This window comes from Ammospiza nelsoni, chromosome 19, assembly GCF_027579445.1.
Source record: "Ammospiza nelsoni isolate bAmmNel1 chromosome 19, bAmmNel1.pri, whole genome shotgun sequence".
NCBI classification, from domain to species: Eukaryota; Metazoa; Chordata; class Aves; order Passeriformes; family Passerellidae; genus Ammospiza; species Ammospiza nelsoni.
This window is the reverse complement of record NC_080651.1, coordinates 9,250,553-9,274,017: the sequence shown is the minus strand read 5'-3', so window position 1 is coordinate 9,274,017 and position 23,465 is coordinate 9,250,553. Positions and strand designations below refer to the sequence as shown.

General features: G+C 37.4%; 1 protein-coding gene across 10 annotated transcripts in view; it reads left to right on the top strand.

The window, feature by feature from the left end:
• The window catches only part of MBTD1 (mbt domain containing 1), a 35,237-nt gene that overhangs the window by 4,167 nt on the left and 7,605 nt on the right, over window positions 1–23,465 (top strand). For 2 of the 10 annotated variants that reach the window (XM_059486125.1, XM_059486126.1), the window contains 14 exons: window positions 3,305–3,506; window positions 4,649–4,788; window positions 5,361–5,475; window positions 5,564–5,649; window positions 11,164–11,281; window positions 11,916–12,050; window positions 12,498–12,586; window positions 13,853–14,087; window positions 15,296–15,351; window positions 15,612–15,716; window positions 16,522–16,675; window positions 19,098–19,180; window positions 19,487–19,721; window positions 20,322–20,399. In XM_059486125.1, coding sequence (XP_059342108.1) covers window positions 3,353–3,506; window positions 4,649–4,788; window positions 5,361–5,475; window positions 5,564–5,649; window positions 11,164–11,281; window positions 11,916–12,050; window positions 12,498–12,586; window positions 13,853–14,087; window positions 15,296–15,351; window positions 15,612–15,716; window positions 16,522–16,675; window positions 19,098–19,180; window positions 19,487–19,721; window positions 20,322–20,399 — 1,783 coding nt within the window. In that variant the 5' untranslated portion in view covers window positions 3,305–3,352. The remainder of the gene's footprint in view (window positions 1–3,304; window positions 3,507–4,648; window positions 4,789–5,360; window positions 5,476–5,563; window positions 5,650–11,163; window positions 11,282–11,915; window positions 12,051–12,497; window positions 12,587–13,852; window positions 14,088–15,295; window positions 15,352–15,611; window positions 15,717–16,521; window positions 16,676–19,097; window positions 19,181–19,486; window positions 19,722–20,321; window positions 20,400–23,465) is intronic. The other 8 variants (XM_059486122.1, XM_059486123.1, XM_059486127.1 and 5 more) reach the window with 7 other exon arrangements.

The window sequence follows — 23,465 nt, the reverse complement described above, 5'->3', positions numbered from 1 at the left end:
GTATCTCTGATGAAGCTCACCATAGTGTATTAGAGGCCACCAGCACTTCAGGAACTGTTGATGAGATGATTGAGAGCTTCTGGAAAAAGATTGAGGCCCTAGAAAATCAGAAAGGGGGAAATTTTGTACTTAATTTTCAAAAGAAAAAGGTGGAACCAATTAGCAAGGACTCAACAGAAATTGCAAACTGCTGCTGTACCAAAGCCACTGCTTTATCTTGGTTATAATTCTGTTTGAGGTATACATTGTCCTTTTTTGTAAGGATGTGTGTTTGACCTTTGAATTCAAGCAGTGCTCCTACTTTTTTCACTTCCAGATGTTAGAGTTCCTTTTCTTCATCTGAATTCTGCAGGAAAGGTTATCAAACCTTCCTCATGTTCACTTTGTTCCTACAAATGCTGTGTTTCAACATGGGTTAAAAAGAATCTCTGTGGTGTTTATTATCAAAACAGAAGTGTTTTGATCTGCTCTTACAAAATTCCAGCATAGGCATTTGTATATCATCTTCCCTAACTTTCACCTACTTGTGTGTACAAAGTATTTTGTCGGTTTTCTTCCTGCAAACTCTGCCTTTTTGAAATCTCATAAAGTATTTTGCGTAGTTTCCCCAATTGCAGTCCAGGTAATAACTACAAATTAACATTAAGACTGTCCTGCATAAATTATCTGGTAAAAGCTGGGATTCAAATGTTTTATAAAAACTACAGTATTATTTTAAAATGATAAGCAAAACTGCTGATTTGAATTGCAGATTTGATATTCAATAATTTTGAATTGGAACTGTGTGGCTAATTATTAAAGTGGAAAGGTGATACATGAGATTTGTTTTGACAGTGTAGTTAAACTCAAAAACTTAATGATTGCTACTTTTGAAGTTGTATAAAACTGAAGAATGATTTTTCCTAATTGAGCGCCCAACTTTCCATTTACAAAGAGGAGCTGTTTTCCTTCCCGCCTGTGAATATTTTGGCAAAGAGAGCTTAGCAGTAATATTGATGTTCTAAATGGAAATGATGCAAAAGAACAACAAAAAGAGCCAGATGCACTCTTGTGGTAGTCACCTTGCCCTGTGCTTCAGCTTCTGGTCCTTCACCTTGCCTCCAGCTTCCCAGTTCTTCTTTGACCTTCCCTGGCAGTGGGAGCAGAGCTGGCATGGGGAATTAGTGGGACTGGGAATGGGCTGCCCTTCAATTCCTTCTGAGTGGCATCAGCATTTCTCACCACTGAGCAAAGTTACCATCCTATAGGTCCAGGGTTCTCCAGTCTGGAGTGGGAAGGGGATGATATCCTAAGACAGGTTTGTACTGCAGCCTCCATAAGAGGGCTGAAGCCATAGAATCGCACCTTGGTATGGGATGAGGCCCTAATCTCTCAGTGAAATCAGACCAGTCTTAAAGAGAATAAGGGCATGAAGAGGGAGATCCTTCCCTGGGCTTTGAAACACCACAAGTATCTGTCCATAAAACCTAAGCATCGTAGTGCTCTGGTAGTACTGGTGGGAATGGTTCATACGGAATCACGATTTATATCATAGCAGAGACAGTGATCAAGAGACCTTAAACACTGTGAGATGTTAAGGAGTTCCTGAAATCTTGAGGAAGATGACTAGTTTTCATCATCTGCTCTGAAAATTCCTGGCAGTGTTGGCAGGACAATGTATCCATGGCAACATTGTGATCATCTTCTGCTTTAAGCTGCACACATGTGCACACACAAACAAGTCACTGTCATGCATGTTGGTGGCAGATGGGACAGGTGACACTGCTGCCAGCGCGGGTCAGGGCCGAGCTTTGTCTGCCATGGCTCAGTGTTTCCTCTAACAATCCCATGGGCTGGCCTTGAGGAAGTTGTCGGGTTTTGCCCTATCCTAAATTTGGTTTGGTTTAATACAATTTTTTTTTTTTGGCTGGGGGGTATATTCATAATTAACATTACACTGACTTGGTTGTTTTGTTTCAGAACTACTGTAAGTGTGTTTAAAGTGTTTGCCTTATTGCATAACCTCTTATGCTTACTGGGTTTTTTGATTTATTTCTTTTTAATAATTGCATGCTAGGATTGGGTCAGTGTGGAAATCAGTTTTCCCTTGTGCCTATTAGGAAATTCTTCCATAATAGGATTTATTTAGATTGCAAAGTAGAATATATTATAATAAAGGCATAGCATGGCAGAAAAAGGAAAATTAGTTCTTGCAAAGGAAGTTGAGCCAAAGGCTTTTTTAATTTTTCTTATTTTTTGTCTGTACTTCACTCCCCTAACTTGTGCTTTTATTGTAGAATTTCTTTTTTTGTCTTTATTTATTTCCTCTCAAACTTAGTAGATACTAAGATTATGGAAATAATATGAAGCCATATTTTTTTTTAGCTTAATGAGGGCAGCTCACATAGGAGTAGCCTTGTTTCAATGGAGCTGTGTAAGATATTAATAAGTGAAAATTGTCCCTGTATCAAAATGCATATGGTGGATGTGCCTCAGAAAAAGTACATCAGTTAATCTCTTGCTTCTTTACTGTCTTTGCTGGAAATTGCTTAACTGTCATGCCTTCTACAGAATTGTGTATTTATCCTACTTCAGAGTTTTTGATTATAGGAAAACTATTATGTAACAAGTTTTTTGTAAATGACAGTGGCAAATTAGTTACCTTTCTCTCTTTCAGCATTTGTACAGACCCTATTGCCATAGTAACTGAGCTCTTTATAATGGTTAATGTATTAATCCTCTGAACAGCTCTGTGAGCTGGAGAGGTGTTCCTGCTTCACATGGGAGTCATGGACTCGTAGGGGAGCTGAGTGATTTATGGATAACCCCACAAGCCAATAAGAGCAGAGAGCCTCTCATTCCTTTTGCAGTGGTATAAGGGCCCTCTTGATTGAACTGTCTTTTCTCTGCCCAGCTTTCTCAAATTAATGAATTTTAGTGGAATTGGCTGCAGCCATCTGGAATGTGCTCATTTGCATATAAGATCAGTGTGTCTGTCAGTGTATAGCTCATCAGACTTAATGAACTCTAAAGATACCAAGGAAATTAAACGTATGGATGGCTCCTGTTTATTCTCAGTGGATCATGAGATACTTTTTTTTCTTTCTGTATATCACAGCACCAAAATTGGCCAGTTTTGATTATACCAGTGCTCATGTAATTGGCATTACAAGGCTCATGTCTGTGCTGATACAGCAGTGCCTTAGAATATCTACCTTTGAAGACTGACCTGTGAAACTTTTTAAGCTTGACTTTGAAATCTTTGCATTCAGAACATTCTGCTATTCTTTGGTTTTTTTGTTGTTTGGTTATTTTTAATTTTTAGACAGAACGTAGTTCACAAGTGGAAAGGAAACACCGAGACTCATTCGGCATGTTTGACGGTTATGATAGTTGTAGTGAGGACACCAGCAGCAGCTCCAGTTCAGATGAAAGTGAGGAGGAGGTTGCTCCTTTGCCATCCAGTCTCCCAATTATCAAGAACAACGGGCAAGTTTATACTTATCCAGATGGCAAATCTGGCATGGGTAAGTATGTGCTATGTGAGTGCTAGGAGTTGGATATTGGTGGATTTTAGCGTGTGCTGGGTTGTGACGGTCCCATCTGAAATGTTGGTCCCAACTGAAAAGGGACCAAAGCAGCTAAAGGGTTGGGGTTGGTTGGTTTTGAGAAGGGGAATTGCTTGGGTTCTGCTAAACTGAAATAAGAGAGGGTTTGAATCCTGCTGACAGGGAAAAAATACTATGGGAACATCTGCCCTCCTGTCAAATGTATTGTGTTTGCACATGCATGTGTGTGTTCTCATGTGCATTGGTTTTATTCTTGGAGCTTTGAGGACAATGTCAGTGTGTTCTATCTATGCCAGGGCATACCTTTTCTCTACCCTTTGTTACACGTATAATATGTTTAAATATTTCTTCCTGTACTAGGGAAACTTCATTATTGCTACTGTATAAAATCTGTTAGTGTATACCTGTTCACTTCTCACTAGCTGTGAGTTGGAGGATACTAGGAAAATAAATTGAAAGGGAAGATTTCTTTTGTTATCAGGGAAAAATATTTTATGTGAAATTCTAGTGATTAGTGTAAAGCTCTCTTTGGGCAGAATTTGTGTGTTGTCTCACTGGCATTAATTGGTCTCTGAGTCTTACTCTTAATGAAATACACTGTGGGTGATGCTGTCCATCTCTGGAACATGATTCTAGCCAGAAAAAAGCACTGGTGGGCTGGGGTAATTGGATATACTAATTTATGAATCAAACAGTAAATCTGGTTTTATTTCAGGTTGGAAGTATTCTATGTTTAGAGGAAACCAAGATTGGCAAGCCCAGATTCAAAGCAGATGCTTCCTTGAGAACAGTGAAAAACCAGTAATCGGCTTGAGCTAATTTAGCTGGGTCATTCACTTGCACTGGAGATGAAATTATTAGGGAGCAGAAAGAGGCACTGTTTCACCAGTGAACTTGAGGTTCTTGCTGTTTAACTGATATTAGTAGTGGTGTTTTAAATTTTTTTTTTTTCCTGTGCAATTTTCTTTGGGGTAAAGCCCTGAGAAACTGTTTGATGGTACCACCTCCAGGATCTTCATTCTGTCCTCTACATTCTGAATTTTTTTGCAACTTTAACTACACTCTTAATATTTTGAGGTTTTTTTCTTTCTTCTGATTAGCTACGTGTGAGATGTGTGGGATGGTTGGTGTCCGAGATGCTTTTTACTCTAAAACCAAGCGCTTCTGCAGTGTGTCGTGCTCCAGAAGCTATTCCTCCAACTCCAAGAAGGCCAGCATTCTGGCCAGGCTTCAGGTAGCGGTACAGACACCGTTTTCTTTACATCCTTTATGTCGTCTGTGATGGTGAAATTGGGTATTTGTATAGATGGCTGCATGTTTGTAGATTAGGTTCTTGGGTTTGAGGGTTTTCTTTGTAGAGTTTCAAAATAGGTATGTGTGTGTTGACTTAAAATATTAATCAAGTAATCATCCAGGTGTGTCTGTAGTATTCAAGAAAAGAGAAAAATAAATGTCAAGAAATATCATTATATCCTGTCTCAAATTCATTGCAACAAATGCCAAGAAATTGCATTGCTATTAAGTTAGATTAAACGTTCTTCCTTTTGATCTGCTTTTAAGAGATATCTTTTTTTCAGGTAAACAACAGTGAATCTATAGTGCTGTTCAAGTTGGGATAGTAGTACAAAAGTCATCTTTTGGACACTCCTTACTACTGGTTTTTAAATTTATTTTATATTACGTGTGTACTTAGTCTCTGTGTACTTCTGATTTTAGTTTAAATCTGTTAAAGATAGCTGCAGACCTGTGGAAATTTCCTGACAGGAGTTTGGAAAGATGTTATTTACTTGGGTTGTGTTTTTTTTTTTTTAGGGTAAACCTCCAACAAAGAAGGCTAAAGTTCTACAAAAACAGCCCTTAGTGGCTAAATTAGCAGCATATGCCCAGTACCAAGCAACTTTACAAAACCAGGCAAAGACAAAAGCAGGTAACAGCATATAAACAGACCTGAAACAAAAACACTGAAAGATTGGTGCCTCATGAGCAGCTTCCTAACTGAAATAACTTTCCCTTAGCAGCTGTCCCTGTGGAAGGTTTCAGCTGGGGTAACTACATCAATAGTAATAGCTTTACAGCAGCTCCTGTTACCTGCTTTAAACACGTGAGTATTTCTCAGTTTGTGCTTTCCTTCTCTGTGTGTATAAGTGAGTCTGTGGAAGTTCTTAAATTCATTTTTTCAAAACATGAATATCCAAATATTTTTCATGATGTATCAATACTTTTTAGATAATTTCTGTCCTTTAAAATAATTCTGAACGCCATCAGTTACTTTTATTATAGATACACTCTCATAAACAAAAAGGAAGGCTCTTACATACTTGAGAATTGTTTTTCTTATGTTCAAGTCACAAAATCATCCCACATACTGCAGAGTAACAAACCAGCCAACTCAAGCTGTACTGAAAACAGTTACAAAAGGCTTTTTAGATGAAATCAGGCCTGTTCCATTGTGTTGGACTGATCTTTTTGTTACATATTTAGATTTGGGGTTTTCGTTCTTTATTATTTGTCAGATTCTCCCTGTCAGTCATGCTGCCAGGTGGTCTAGTATGGGGGGAAATTAAGGCTGTTTAGAAATCTGAAATTTAAAAAGTTGGGTTTCTTTGGTTTAGAGTTTCAAAAGTTTCAGACAAAAAGACATTCTTTGATGACTGAGGAAAGTAGTGGTTGGGGAAAATATTTAGCGCCATCTGTCTTTAACGTGTTTATAAAATTCCAGGCATGAGACATTAGGCTGACAATTAAAATATTGTCATTACTTTGTGTCTCTTAAGTAAAAGCTTTGACAAAAGGTGTTTTCTCAGCATATTTTTTTAATTTGAGAGGTTGAAGTGTACTGTATTACAATATTTTTGTCTTGCTCTAAATTATGTGCTGAAAGTTGTAATCAAAACAAACATTTTTCTTCATGGAAGTTGTCCATGAGAGAGAAGAGAAATATTTCCTCTTCAGCGCAGGAATTCCTGCTGAGCCCTCTCAGATCATAAACCAGTGGGAGTTGAGGGCTGCTGGCAGTTGGCACTCTGTGAATAGTACCCTTTATGCTCAGAGGCCTCAGCTACTGCCCAGGACAGAGCCTTGCGCTAGGAGAACTTGGGGAGTTTGTATCAAATTCCGCATGCTCGAGTCAGCATGTTTGCACTTTGCTTTCACAGCTATGTACATGTAATAAGTGCACTTTGCTTTCACAGCTATGTACATGTAATAAGTGATTTCAAAGTCTCGTTTGATAACATGGACTGTGCTATTGGATCTACAAATGTCTCAGGGTGTGTGGCGTCCTGTATTAGAGACGGCTACAGTCGTCAGATCACTTGTAAATTATTATTACATTTTATTAAAAGCAATTGTATCTCCCTTTCTCACTGTTTCATTCATTCAGCTGCACAGTGCGTCAATAATGTGAACCAAGACCACGCTCGTGGTCACATTGTACCTCGAAGATTTTCACAAGATACTGGCAACAGTACTACCATGTAGCCTGAAAGTTGTTTCTTTTCTGTCCTCATTTTCCTTTTTAATACAAGTAAAATGCAAATCCTGCTGTTTTCTTTGGAGATTTCTACTTCTTTGGTGGATATGAGTTAGTGTTATACAGGTATGATTTGCATTTAACTTTATGTAATTATTTCTTTGAAAAATACATTATTTAGACCAGTCAGAATCTGACAAGCACATCAGTACTCTTTTGTTAGGTCCTACTCTCCATTGATAATTAAACAGTACTCTTTTTGACTTTCTGGAAAGATTATTGCTGTTTTCTATATACTGTATTGCTTTGATTTGTAAAAGTTTGTATTAGTTGATTTTTTTTACCATCCATATTATGAATTTCATACACCTGTATGTGTGTGATTGAATATATAAAGCTTATTCTGTTCAAGATCAAAGTTTTGAGTTGACAGTAAAATCATGACATATCTACCCTTAAATTCATTATTCAGTAAAATATATTGAATTTACTGGTTATACTGGATATATCTGTATGGATATTTGATAGGGAACATTAGGATCAGTGTTAAAGAAAATTTAAAGGAATTATGAGATGTGAGATTTGGCTTTTTTTTAAGAACCTGATGTACTTAAGTATCTCAGCTCTGATGTAGATTTCACACACCAGTTTTTCTGGTTTTGTTTTTTTCCTGGGAAGTTATTTCTTCTTCATTTTAAAACAGCTACATTTTAGAATTAAAGTATCTAAATCTTGGGAAGTTCTTTCTCTTTATGATAAGAATTAATTTTAAAGTATTTTGATGTACTTTTTGTGCTTCCATGTTACATTTATTCCAGACTTGAGTGTTGAGTAACACTAATGAAATTCAGTAGCAATAGAGTGGTCATGCCTATGATTTCAGCGTTCAGTAAACTGAAGTATAGGGAACTGCTTTTGTTTATGTCCTACAGGAAGCCCATGACAAAGTCAGAATTCCCATTTGTGCACCTTGCAGCCTCTCTTTTTTTATTTTGTCAGATTGCGTTAATCAGGCACACAGCAATAGCTGCTGCAAGGAGAAAAACTCAATTTAATGTTTTTAATATTGAGTTATAGTTTAGTCCCATACAGTGAGCTCATTGCTGACCTGCATTCCACTTTTTATCGTCTAAACACTTTTTACTCTTTTCTATAGTTGCTTTTATTAGTTCAAACCATTTCTACAATTGAAAGCAAATTACAGTGGTTTGAGTTATTTCTCAGTACTACTTACTGGACAACTTTATGCACAATTAAGAGCAATTATTTCTTTTCACTGTATTGCTAATGAGAGGCACATTTCCTGAAGTTCTTTCTTCCACCCGAATTTTATTCTGAGCCGAAATACTTTCATTCTCTTGATTCCGTCTGTTTTTAAGCTATATCCGGTGATTTAAGGGAGCATTTCCAGGATGCTACACTGGGTGGCAGTGTTCTGCTTTGAAGGTTTTTGTTTAAACCCTTTTGCATGTTTTCTCCTCTGGCATTACCTACTGTTGGAGCACTGCTCACAAACGAAGTTTCAGCATTCTATACAATTCAGGAATTGGTAGCATCACCATGGTACCAATGGAATCGGTAGCATCACCATCAGGATTTGCCATTAAAATCCTGATTTAAAGTCTGCAATCATGGCAGTGTTGATGCCATCCAAAACCTCTAGAAGCCACTTATTTAAGCCATATGAGCTCTTTGTTCAGGTGCGTATGTGGAATACTTGGCCTTTAGGTGCTCCTATCAAACAGGCCCTTCCTGACTGCACCTTACCTTGCAGAGAAGGCCCTTGGTGCTCACAGATAGACCCCTCCCAGGTCATGTCCCGGAGCAGGAAGCCAGGAACCAGCTCTTCCTTGTTTGGGAGTGATGTGACGTGGATCTCATCATGAGTTTGAAAGGTAAATTTGTTCTTACCTGTAAATGATGGTTCTGCTAGTTCACACTATGCCAATCCAGACTGCAGTCGCCTTTCAGTCAGCAGATAAGTAAGACTTAACACTTCTGTAGTGCACTTTGAGTTTTTAAAAGCACTCTTCAAACACTCATTGATTAATCAGATGAGACCGAGGAGAGATGAAGGAAGATGGCTGTCACAGCCCTGGTTTATCCAGGTCTTCCTGCTTCAAGAATATCCCTAATGAGTGAAGGAGATTAAGATAGTGCAGTGAAGCAGATATGCTGTAAACCATCCCTCAGGACAGTATAGTTGTCTGACACTTCAGCAGTGATGCTGCACAGGATGGCTTCCTTCTTGAAAGGGTGAGCCATATGGATTGGTGTAGGAGAACTAGCAGAACCAATGTTTTCACAGACAAGGACAAATTTAACTTTCTGCTATTTCCGTCTATACCAATCCACACTCTGGAAATGAAATTTCCATTTTAAGTTGATGTCAGGAGAAGTCTTTTGATATACTATTCTCACTGAATCAACAGAATAGACGAGCAGGCAATAAAATGTACTTCAGCGCAGGTGGATTATGAAATTAGTCAGCACTTTTATTTTGGATTGTTTGGCCTCATCTGTATCTCTATACAGGCAACAAGATTTGCTAAAATATGCAGTTTGAAAAGTTTATTTCCCCAATTCAATTGAAAAACCTACACATGTCAATTTAGAGAGGGTGGTGATCACAGGATGGAACTTAAGTTGTATCTGCATATTTTGTGTGTGAAAATAAGCTGTCATCTTTTCAGTTGGATTTTTCTCTGGCTGCCAGTTGGCAGAAGAGAGCTCTGTGGTCTAGACTGGTGTAGATGGGACATAGCAGAACATGAAGAGACAGCTTCAAGAATAGAAACTGGCATACTTACATTTCCTTTAAGAGTTGAAACTGGTTTTAAGTTTTGTATAACCTCAAATACTTCAACTAGTGAGGGATTTCCTTTTTTTAAGATAAATTCAGCTTCTAGTGCTACTAATGGCAATTGCTGATTGCCAGCAAAATTCCAATATTGTAATTTTCAGTTATTCAGGATTAATCCAGATTTCTTCACTCGTAGCTTCTGTTCGTAGCAGTTGGAGGCTATTCCCACTGAGTGGTTCAGTTCTCTGGGTTTGCAAAGAGCTTTGTAAATGAGACGCAGTGCAGAGCCAGAGGATCCCTCCTTCAGTTGTCCCAGTGATAGCTGGGTAATCTCTGAACAGATAAGAATTTGTCTTTCTCAGAATTGATGTGACTGTTGTTGTAAAACACCCAGAATATGAATCTCTCTCTCCTGAGTAGTCTCAAGTTTATTGCACACTGAGAAATTTTGTAGCTTGTTACCAATATGACTTCAGTTGAGTTACTGTTAAGAATTTAGGTTCTTCAGTACTGTGCATTTCTGGTATCTACAATACCATCTTTGACTGATATTTCATTATGCTCTGTTCAACAAAATGTTCTTCTGGAGATAACAAACTAAATGTAATTTCTATCACCAGCTTCTGCAAACCCTTACGAGTTCATCAGGTGGATATTCTTTCTTGTTCCTAACATATTCCTCACATGGGACAGTGTGGGGGATCTTGCTGTGCCTTTCCTTCTGATGTTCATTAAAAAGGTGCCACTCAGAGCCTTCTGTTCTTTTTGTCTGCTCCATGGAGTGATCACTTGCAGGTGGTGTGAAAGCTTGTTCCTCTGAGAGGATGTGAAGCAGTGGGTGATGAACCCTACCATAATAAATCATCAGAATAGAATAAAGAAATAATTTTTAGGCATTCTTCCAGAAGCATGCCTGACTTGCAGAATTTAAAGGTTTTGTTGTCTGTGCTACAGGTACCATGATTTTCTTGCAAGTAGAATTGCATAGTGATTTCCACCATTCTTACTAACATCAGTAGTTTCTTCCCAACTGAAATATCATAGAATAAAACTGACCTTTGGGAATGTACAATTTGTGCTTAACTGCTATTTAAACTTGGAATGCTATAGCTTTTTTTCAGTAAATACACAGGAATAATTGGATACGATTTCAGTATTACGCATAGTTGTCAAATCAAAACAAAAGTAGGTTCTTGTAGAAACAGTGGTTTCTAACCATATGTTTGTTATATGTGTATTCAATGTTTTGTCTTTTTAAGTTGCTTGTAGAACACGGAGATAACAAAAAATTACTATTTTCACATGGTGAGCTGATGACTTTTTAACCCCAACCTTGACAGGCACCCATGGGGACTTGCTGGGGTGATATTGCAGAAGGAGTGCGAGTGGAGGTTCCAAACACTGACTGCAGCCTACCTACCAAAGTCTTCTGGATAGCTGGAATTGTAAAATTAGCAGGTAAATGTGTTTCAGTTGAAATTAAAATAATCAAAAGAACTATGTGAAAAGATAAGTACTTTAGTCAGCGATCACCTGGTGAGAGAAATGCTGACATTGGTCAGGTTGGCAGAGCTGTGTCTGTAGATTATACATTGTAGTGCTGTCACTGTTCTACACTGGCTGCTGTGATGCTTGAGAATGTCTTTCCTTGGTTTGATTTTTTTAATATTGCCTCAGAGTGCAGTAAGACTAGTGCAGAGCAGAAAGGAGACGTGGTATAAGACCTGTCAAGAAGCCTCATTATACAAATCACTGGTGAAAAGTTAGAAATTCAAGGTTACAGATCTAAGATATGAAAAAGCAGATACTGTGCATAATTAATTTTGTCCTCTTTTGTGCAATTTCTAAAGGTTTATAGTTCCAGAATTTTAATCTTATTTAAATTGATTTACATGATAATACATGCACATTTATCAAAGTAATCAATTCTGTGCATTAATAGCATCCAGAAATGTGCCAAAAAACCCCAACTTGCTATTAAAAATTACATTTAGAAAATCAATATAATGTATATGATGATTGGTCAAAAAATATTCAAACATGTTTTATAATGTTGTTTCATTCTTGTATTTTTTTGAATGCTTTCTTTCAGGCTACAATGCTCTGCTGAGATATGAAGGATTTGAAAATGATTCAAGTCTTGACTTCTGGTGCAACATTTGTGGGTCTGACATCCACCCAGTTGGTTGGTGTGCAACCAGTGGGAAGCCCTTAGTTCCTCCTCGCAGTATGTAAATAGTAGTCTTACTGATTTCAAAGTCTCTTTATTAAACTAAATTTGTGCATGATCCAGATAGCAAAATGTTCTTTTGCCATAACTTTTTCAACAGTTATGAATTAATAATTTTAACTTTTGACTGATGCTGTTTTTCTTGGAGTAGCCCATCTGATGTGACTCAAATCTTGTAAGACTGGGGTGGCAGCAGTTAGCTAATCAGTTATGGGAATATGCACTTATTTTATTTATACTTTGGTATTAAGTTGTTCACCCTGGCCTATTAACTTAATCTTGGATAGCATTCATTCTCTAAAGAGGCTTTTTGTCATTATTGTCATCTAGGCCTTTTAATAGTCATCTGGGATTTCTTCTTTACGTATTCCAGACTCTAATATTAGTCTCTAATGGGCACAATTAAAAATCAGTGGCTTATTTCTTCCCCTTCATTTGCAACAGGCATCCAACACAAATACACAAACTGGAAAGCTTTTCTAGTGAAACGACTTACTGGTGCCAAAACACTTCCTCCTGACTTTTCTCAGAAGGTAAGGCTGATCCAGTATCAATGATGTTCTGTAAAGAAAACTGCAGCACAGTGTGAAGAACTGAAATATTTTACAGTGGCACATTAGCTTCTCTTGCAGGGAAGGAGGTACAGTAGTTTCTTCCCTTAGACACAGTTTTCCTTGGAATCCCTTCTCCAGTTACATCCACACTTGTCAGTATGTATTTGGTAAACTTTGCTCTAGAAAGAATAGCTGTCTGTAAAAACTAATTGGTCTATTTTAATTTTAAAATATCCCATTTTAAAAAATCCACAGAAAACCCAGAAGTGCTCATTAGTTACCCTGTGATATTAAGAAAAATTAAAAGTGATTTTTCTAATTCAGGAATTGTTTCATGAACTGAACAGAATATGTTAATATAGCATGGATGTAGAAGGAATGAAGATCACAGTTTTAAATCTTAGTATTTTTTTCCTGCTCTGGACTAGGTTTTTTCCTGTCTTAGTCATGCCTTCAGGTGTGGCAGCTGCTGTATAGTGTGCTGGAAGTTTACTTGCCAATATTGTGAGATGATGGTGTATATAGTTCTTAGTGGAAATATGCAAGCTTAATTCATTGTTTTACACTACATGTAATGTTTTAAAACCAACCAAAATGCCTTTCTGCAGTTGTTAATTTTTATTTTACAATTGCCTCACTTGGAAGCCAAATTAAATTGGCAAGATCTCAGTCCTTTGGAGAGGTGGTAATGAAAATGGCAAGTGACAGATACTGCTTTTTAATACAGTCTGTTTTCACAGAGCAGATTAACATCTATTTCTTTTGTGTATTTCAAAGAAATACTTTTGTAAATGGCCAGCTTTAATTATGTTGAAGATTTGTTTTCCATGCCTTAAAACAAAGCATTTTAATCCTGTTTTTAAAATGCTGTATTTTGAGTGGATGACACAGCAAGAACAAAAAATCTTGAGGTTTTTCTTGTTAAAGTTGTTTCTCAAGGTAACTTCAGCCATTGTTAACAACTGGACAAGCTTTCATTATGTCAATTGAAAATTCCTTGAACTTATGTGAGAATTGTATCTCATCTTAAGGGATGACCTTGAAACAATTAAGGCATTGTAGGATCTGTTCTTAGTTTTCTGAAATATTTTGTTACAATGAAATAGAAGACAAATAATTTGTGTCATTTCTCTGGCATGATTAACGAGTATTTCAATTAAATGAAGTGTGTCAATACTGTGCTTTAAAAGGAAATGGAAAAACAGAAGATATTGTTACAGAATGTATGTTTTGTGTTGTTTCAAGGTGTCTGAGAGTATGCAGTACCCATTCAAAACTTCCATGAGGGTAGAAGTAGTGGACAAGACGCACCTCTGCCGGACAAGAGTGGCAGTGGTGGATAGTGTTGTTGGGGGCCGCCTGAGATTGGTGTATGAAGAGAGTGAGGACAAAACTGATGACTTCTGGTGCCATATGTACAGCCCACTCATTCATCATATTGGCTGGTCTCGAAGTATAGGACACAGGTTCAAAAGATCTGGTAAGTTTGGTTTGGGTTAGAGGTGTTTTGTAGGTAGTGTTGGCTGGGAGGAGTCTGGCTTTAGCAGTTCTGTTGCTTTATACAATTAGTCAAACGACCTTGAATAATGGTACTTGAGAATGTTATGTAATGTGGCCCAGGGGTTTTACCAATTTTATGACACTCAGGAATTTTAGTTAAAATTACAATTAATATATTATACAGCAGTGGAAAAGCCAGAATAACCTTTAGTGTTTAGAAGATTCAGTGATAAACAGAGGCCTGCAAACGAAAGGTAGAAAAACCTTTAACTGCACAATTCAAGCATGATAGACTTCACTTTTCATGTTGATAGCTGGAATTACAGCCCTACTCCACAAACTCCTAGTTTCTTCACATCTAACTCCTTCTTTCTACCATGCAATGTGGACACGTATCCTAGTAGAAACAGAATTTCTATTTACTGGCGAGTTTAAAGACTGTCTAATATTTTATAATTGCAGTATTTACATGATTTAGAGGGCATTCGGGAATGGGCTGGGAAAATGAAGTGACAATGTGATAGAGGGGACACAGTTAAGGCCTTTGCTAACTAAAATACAAAAGCAATTGTAATTTGAAATAGTTCAGACTTCTAAACAAACAAAAAGAAAGTGTGGGTTTTTTATTATTTCTCTGTTCCTTTGAGCTGGTATCCCTTGTAAGAGACAGAATTTCTGTAAAGCATTCCAAAAGGCTTCCCTTCAGGAAAAGGCCTTCAGTTTTCCTAACGCTTCAACTTTCTCTGAAGCCATTTATAAATAGACACACACACACATGCATTTAAAGTGATTATATGTAATTATATAAAAATATATATAAATGTAATTTTCTGTCATAGCATAGTGCAAAGTAATTTAAACCTGCCCATTTTTTGCAAAAACTTCTATGTTACACTTTCTTCAATTTTGTGACGTAATCAAATGGTCTTGTAAATACTGGATATTGAGGGGTTTTTTTCCATAAATTGTTTGTTTTATAGAGGCAGTTCAGGTTGAAGTCAGCAAGGAAAATGGATGGATTATGTCCTCCGGCTTTTTGTGGTAGTGTTACTAATAAACTGTGGGCCTCCCAACACCAGTGATTGCGTGGTATTGGTTAACATGTTCAGAAAAACATATTGTGTGCTCTGTGAACAAAACTTCTGAACAATATTATAGTATTATTATTATTATTATTATTCCTTGTAGATATTACAAAGAAACAGGACGGACATTTTGATGCACCCCCACACTTATTTATGAAGGTGAGTTGAGTAGCTAGAACACTCTTCGCAGAGTTGATTGAGGACCTTCAGTTCCTGTTGTGTGTAAACCAGACCTGAAACTCTATTTACATCCTGGCCCAGCACAAGTGTTTCTGCTTGTGTTATCCAATCTGATCTCCTTGATATAAGCAGACGTGGTACAACAGATATTTCAGTCTGTTGCTTTGGCAGTGTGGGTGTATGTTTTGTTCCAGGCTCATTAAATTCTTGGTTTCTGCTGCTGTTCTGTGAATCTTTAGGTAAAAGAGGTTGATGCAGCTGGAGAGTGGTTTAAAGAAGGAATGAAATTGGAAGCTATAGACCCCCTAAACCTTTCAGCAATATGTGTGGCAACTATCAGAAAGGTAAGAAAGCAAATGTGCGTTTTGGGGAGGTGAAGAGGAATCCTTTTCCCCTAACCTTTATTCAGGCTTGAAACAAGAAGCTCAAAACCAAAATTAGGAGAGTTCATTTGCACAGTGAATAGGGTATGTTTGTCAGTTGTTCATATACAACCGCTATGAAAATGTGCTTATGTAAATTTGACTTTAAGCTCTGGAAATTCAGCCTTACCTTTAGTTAGAATGTATTTGTGAGAGGAATTTACAGGAAAATGTTCTGCTAATTATACCAAGTGTTTTGCAACTATTCAAAACCAGATCTCATCTTGCTGACTTGCAGAAGTTTATGAAGATATTTTAAGGCTGTCCTTCTTTCTTAATTTGATTGAAAGGGGAGCAATCCATGTGAAATCTGCTTTAAAAGAGAAAATGTAAAAAGCAGCTTAGCTGAATTGTTTAACCTTTCCAGTGAGGAGAATTGTTATGATTTTGAGTAATGGCGTACTGAATATCCTTGCAAGCTGAGTAACAGACTCGGTTATAAAACTTTAGAAATAGGGCTGTTGTTCACAAGAAAATAAACTAGAGATAAGAAAAAGGAAATGTTCATCTCATAACTTAGCAGTTATCAAAGGTACATGTAACAGTTGTATTCACAGTCCTAGAGACAGATATGATTTGGAGGGTTTTTGTTATAATTGAATATCCTTCTAAGTGTGCTTCCATTATTATTGAATTGCTTTCGCTCTTGAAACATGGCATGCTTTCTTTCTCGCTTTCTCACCCAGCTGAAGGTATTTAATGTGAAATTTTGTTTCTCTTTACCAAGGTATTAGCAGATGGCTATCTTATGATTGGGATTGATGGCTCAGAAGCAGCAGATGGGTCTGATTGGTTTTGTTACCATGCCACTTCCCCTTCTATTTTCCCTGTTGGTTTCTGTGAAATTAACATGATTGAACTAACTCCGCCCAGAGGTACAGGTAGCATTCTGACACCTTTTATTGTTAATACTGCTCAGTGATTCTGTATGTGCCATATGCTTTGTTTCTTAACTCAGCCTACAAAATTCAGGTCGCTTCTTAGGACTTTCTCAAGTCTGAAACAAATACAACAGCTTTACTTCCAAGTAATCTAAACCAGAGGTCACCAGCTTTTCATTTAGAAAAAGTTAGATTGGTTATTGGCTGAAATAATTTGCATTTGCTGTCAGAAATTGAGGATTCCACTAAGTCAATGGAAAGTGTGGGAGTCACTAAAAGGGCTCTTCAGAAAGTGTCACTGGTTAGGAAGTCCTGCCCACCAATACATTAACAAACACTGTAAAGAATCTCGGGCTAATTCACAATGAGACAAATTTTGGAAGGCTATACACAAACTTGAGCTTTAGGACTGTACAGTAAATAAACCCCTCTGTGAGGAAAAGCTTTCTGTTCACAAGCACGTGTCTACAGAAGACTTTGCCTCCCTTTCCCCATTTTTGCCTTGGTCTGGTACATTTTAAGAGGATCATAGCTGTATAACAGCTGACAGATTGCAATGATTTTCTATGGCTTTTTCCCTCCATTCTCATTCTTGCAGACTTCTACTTGTATTTAATGAAATATTTTACTAGGTAATAACTACGGTGTAATGCAACATGAAGAAAATAATTTCATACCATTTTTGTCGTACAGTGACAGCTCTCTCACCTTAGAGTGTGTGGAAAGTGCAGTTATACAGATTTAGGGAGTTTTTTTCAGTCAGCTCATTTAGTAAATTTATTGCCTAGAAATTCATGGGCACCAGCATCCCTCAAATCTGAGGTGCAGAGACTCTTGCAAGAGAAGTTTTTATGGGAGAAAATGCTTGTATATCAATAGCTATCAATCAATTTAGAAATACATGTATGAAACTGATGAGATGGAATAGGAGAAAAACTTGCCTTTGGTTTCACTCTTGAAACACTGCTTTCAAAATGTGGATTTTGTTGTTAGCACATTTATGATACTTATGGTGTTTCTTGTATCATGGCAAGCTAATTCTTTACATCCATGTACATTTTCCCCTTTATTGCAGTTTTTCCTAAGTGCTGTGTCATCAGCGAGAGGTGATTATAAATCACACATGCAATAATGTAAAAGTAATTTGGAAGAGGAATTACTAGCAGTAAAATACAGACCATAATGCGCATTAGCAGTTTTAATAGGACTGAAGTGATCAAAGCTCCTTAGCTCCAATGAGGAGGGTACTTTGCTTTCCAAATTATGGGCTGGAAAATGGACAGCTTTTTAATTCTGCCTGATCTGACAAGGCCCACGTGCACATTTCCTGTGTGTGATGAACTTGAGTACAAATATATTGGTGTAGCAGAGGAGTGTTACATTGAGAAGAAAAACATTAATATGCAGAACTGATACAGTATTGCCATTATTAATTAACTCTCTAGCTGCATCTATTCATGGATAGATTCCATAGCCACTGTGAGCACTCTTATTCAAGTTGCATTTAGTATTGTGGATAACTTCAGTTGGCTGTGAAATCATTGGACTTTACAAAGCTTATTCCTCTCAAACTTCATCCCATGCTGAAATCAGTAGAAGATGAAGATGCTTAGGCATCTTGAGGGATGGGATTGAATTTTGGGCTGTGGGTACTGAGAGTGGCAGCCCTCTATCCCCATAGAAGTGAGATGCAGACCTCTCCTGTAGCTCCCACACCATGCCCGCTGCACTGCAGATTTTCAGAGTGTCCACCACTGCACACTGATGCAGAGAAATCCTCCAGGCTATTGTTCCTCCAGCTAGAATTAGAGAATTATTAGTTTAAAGCAGTTGTTAAAATTGCTCAAAGGAAAAGATATTCCTGTGTTTTATGCATATTCAGTAGCAGATACATATCTTTTTGAGATATTATTTTCTTCCTTTTATAATAGCTTTAAAAATCCTCTAATTTTCCATATTACATATTCCTGCTATTTTTACCCTTAATAAACTTTTAAAATATCCGTGTTTATTCTCACCATTCTGTTCCTGACAATTGCAGTGTTTCAATAGTGGAGCTATTTCCCCACAGGGAAGAAACTGGATATTCTCAATTCCATGATCTGTTCTGGGTCATTTGTGTAGGGCATTTGTTGAGATAAGAATCTGCATGGACAAAAAACTTCCAGTTTAAGTGATTAATCTTAACTGAATGATATCTTTTACATTACCCAGTGCTTCATCCTTGTTAGTTGCAAATGGGCAATGTCTAGGTGTCTTTTTGTCCCTTAGATCAAAGCTCAGAGAGTGGAGGTTTCTGCTACTGATATTTGACCTTTGTTGTTTTTTTAGCTGTAACACACTCACTGTGTGCTATTTTTGCTGTTGTTCTTACATGTGAAATTTGCAGTTGATGTATGAAAATGTTGTTTAAAATTCACAGGTTATGCAAAACTCCCTTTTAAATGGTTTGACTACCTCAGGGAAACTGACTCAATAGCTGCACCAGTAAAACTCTTCAATAAGGTAATGAAATTATACGTGTTTGTACTGGAATTAGTGTTTTCCTTACATTTTTGCATAGTGCATGGGATAGACCCATTTGTTAAACACAGCTTTGAAAAGCTAAAACTTTTAGAGATAAGAACCGTTTGAGTAAACAAATGTTGGTATCTCTGAAATGTTAAACAGCTGCAGAGGTCCAGGAAACTTCATCAATGATACTTGGTTTTTTTTCTATATTAAGTGGATTGAAATCCCTGTTTCAGCACTGTGCTTAAACTATCTTGATGAACGTCTGTTTACTGATGTTTACTTTCTTTGCTTCCCCAGGAAGTTCCAAACCATGGGTTTCATGTTGGCATGAAACTGGAAGCAGTAGATCTGATGGAGCCTCGCCTGGTGTGTGTGGCCACAGTAACGCGCATTATTCACCGGCTTCTGAGGATACACTTTGATGGGTGGGAAGATGAATATGATCAGTGGGTGGATTGTGAGTCCCCAGATCTGTATCCTGTGGGATGGTGTCAGCTCACTGGATACCAGCTCCAGCCTCCAGCGCCACAGTGTGAGTCCTGCTTTGTCAATAATAAAAATGAATTTAATGGGGACTCATTTTACTAACCTTTTCCAGTTAGGTCCCTAGGCGTAACAAAAATAGAAAAAACTCTGGCTAATGCCTGGAAGTTCTAATTGACAGTTCTAATCTTTCCCACTTTGATTTCTAAACTACTTCTGAGTGTTTTTTACTATTTTTCAATGCTAGAAGGTGCTGACTTGATGCCGGGAAAAAGCCTCTTGTCAGTTCTGGAGGAGCTCGCTGAGAATTAATATTGCTTTAAGACTGCCAGTGTGTCTGTTTCACCTCCTAAATTAGTGGAACTCAGCCTGTGCAGAAGCTGTATGTAATTTGTTACATCACAACTTGTCCTTGTCAGATCAAGTGAAAATAACTGATGATATGCATTTCAAAAACAGTTTTTTAATATGAGGGTAATGAGTGTGTTCTTGTTAAGTAGTTTCATGCAAATTGATTTTCCACAGTAAATTTCTGTCTTTGTTCAGTCACTAAGGAAAAATTCTTCAACTGTGTAACAGCTTTGACACATTTTAAAGTGGGGTTGTTTTTTTTAAATGAGCATAAATTTTGAATTCTTCATTTTTGCAGCATCAAGAGATAGCCAGTCAAGTTCGTCCAAACAGAAGAAAAAAGCTAAATCACAACAGTACAAAGGACATAAGAAAAGTGGGTGACAAAATAGTGTTTGCAGTTTACCTGATGCTTTAAAGTTTGTGGTCTCTACCTAAGTCCCTGTTCTATTTGGAAATTTTCATGTTTTATGCACATGTCTAAACAGGTGTTATGCTTAAAGGTGCAGTATGCCACAAAAAGAACTTTTTCATTGAGAATAATAATTTTTATAGTTTGTGATAGGGTAGATGTTGCTAATAATAATAATCTATTAATTGTAGATGGACAATGGTTAAAATAATTTTGTATTCTGACATAATTTTAGTTAAATAATACATTTGCTGTGTACTATATTGGTAGTTGTACTGCCTTGTACAAAATACTCAGGTATCAACACACTTTTCCCTCTGCTCTCTGTAACACAGGTAAAGGAATAAGAGCCAAGTCACTGGGATCACAAAGAATGAGGTGTAGAAAATTTAAATAATCATCCAACTGGCTTCTCTTTGAAACAAAAAAAATGCTTATTTGCCAGTTTTTTTTTGTTTAGGCATTTATGTAAATTAAGCTTTTGTATTATTACTTTCAGAAACAAACAGCATTGCTGTATGTGGCTGTTCTTGTCACAGTAAAACACAGTAATGACATTTTTAAGAATCTGCAGTGTTCAGGTACTTTCCACAGTAATTGGTTCCCTTTGAATCAAGTTGTCAAAATGTAAAATTAGCTTGCTTAATTTAGTTCTGTTTCCAGAGTGTTTCGTTGTAGTATCAAACTAATGTGAGGAATTAAAACCTTGTCTTCCTGGTGAGTTTGTGAATGGATCTATTAAGGCCAATTGGAACCTTCTTCCCCAGTCATTGAGAATACAACCTATGCTGTGTTGATCTTTGGGGATGAAAAGAAGTTGGCTGGTGAGTGTCACAGATAGAACAAGTGTCTCGGAAGTTCTTAGAAATTCCTGTTAAGTGCCTCAAACATTGCACTGGTTTTCTTTTCGATGTTGGAGGAAGTAAACAGTAAAATCCAGATTCTTTTTGGAAAGCAGTATTTTTACAATAGAATTCAGGTACTGGAAAACTCCTGATTTGAGAATATCTGGGGAAAGCTGTGAATGCTGTTGCTTTAAGCTGGGGAAATATGGCTTTATGGTTAATTACCTTTGTGTAAGACCTGGTTTTGGATAACTCTACACTATCTGTGCAGATTTTGTTTAGCAAGCTGTTCTAGACCATCATTCTCCTTACCTTATCCCTTTCCTAATACCTCTGCTACCTGTCTTACAGTAAATGTCACCAAACCTGGAAAATTAATCTATCTTACTTAGTGCCATAGGAAGCTTTAGTCTAGCTTTAGAAAATTTAGTCTATGGAAGTTTCTTCTTCACTTCTATCTAACCTAAGGTAAATGTTGCCTGTGGAAGCAAAGAAAACTTCTGATTGTGTTCTGGACTGTTTGCTGAATACTAAGAAATCCTCTTAACACCAGAAGATCAGAGAATAACATCATGAACAGTTAGAGCCAGCTGCCTTGTGTATGGGTTTTTTCTAAATAAGTTATGGCAACTGAAGTGGTGAGTCATCGGAAATAACAGAAAAATATCTTCTGAAGCTTTTCCTTGTTCAGGACTTGTAAATAAAATAGAAAGTTATTTTGTAAATTATTTCAGTCACAAAACCATATAATGCAGCCATGATGTTTTTATGGTACCCTGTAAAGTCACCCCAGATGATTAACAAAAAACTCTGTGTCTTACATTAGTTTAGTTTGAGCAGAGCAGGGTTATTTCCACACATTTTTCTCATGTGCTCACAACACAGCCCAGGATGTCATGGATGTCATTGAGCCTTTTTGCTGTGTGTAACGATGCAGATTTCTGCTACAGTGTCCCCTCCTTCCTGGGGGAACTGGGAGTGGACATGTTCACTGGGAAGCAGAACTGATTGCATCATAAACCTTTGGGAATGCTTTTGGGGATATTTGAGAATCTCCCCCAATTCCCTTTCTGACACTGTTTCTTTCAGTGAGTATGGTTTTGCCTGCTGCTCAGAAGGCTGTGCAGGTGACTTCTTAAAAGGTAACATGCCAGCATGCTGGGACAGTTAATTAATAATGAAGGATGTGATATTTGCTGGTATTGTCTGCTTCCTCTTGGGTGTGTATATCAGAATAAGGTTACTGAAATTATAATCTGACCTCTAGATTTTCAAGGTTGGAATTCTGTAGACACCATTCTGCCTCATTGATCTCTCTGTAGGGCTATCCTGAAGTTGTCTTATAAGAAGAATATTTAAGCAGGGTGGTATCTTTAGAATATGCTTAATCAGTTACCTTTTCAGGGCTGTCTGACAATGCTGATAGGACTGAAGCATCAGCAGCCACAGTTTTGATGTAGCTGAAAGCATGGATTTGTGCTACAGGTCTTGTACCCTCAATACAGATCTTGTACCCTCAGAGAGCATGCCTTGAGCACAGAATAGGAGCATCTTAGTGATAAAGGAGAAACATGGTAATTTGTATGGGAAATGTTCTAATAACACTTTTTCATGAATGCAGTGTTTAATAATTCGAGGGCATTTTAGAAGTTTTTTTGCTACGCAGTAGCAATACAATAATTTGTATTTATGGGTAAAATGGTAAATACCATTGTAACGGAATTAAGAGCATGTATTTTTAGCGGTGATAAACTTTGGAGAGGATTATTTCCCCAGAAGCATCCTTCTGTCTCTTAGGCACACTCACTGAAACACCTGCAGCCTGAAACTGAGCCAAGTATCTTGGGTGTCCAGGCAGAGGAATGTGTATGACTGTGCAATGTAACTGCAGCAGAAGTAATTCACAGCATTTGTATTTCATTGATTGAGCATGAAATAAGTGGTTCATGGTATTAAGCAATGCCCTTGAAGTCCTACCCATAGCCTGTAGAATTCAGGGACTACAATGTGGCTGTTGAGAACAATATTCCCAGTAATAACAAAATGTGCCATTGTACAGGCCCTGGTTTTTGAGAATGGGTGAATATCAGTCAGAGCCATTTCTCAGTGAACAGTCAGAGTTTCCTGATGCAGTTTAACTTGAGCATTTATTTTAGTTTGACTTGATGTTTAGAGAGGAAGGCAC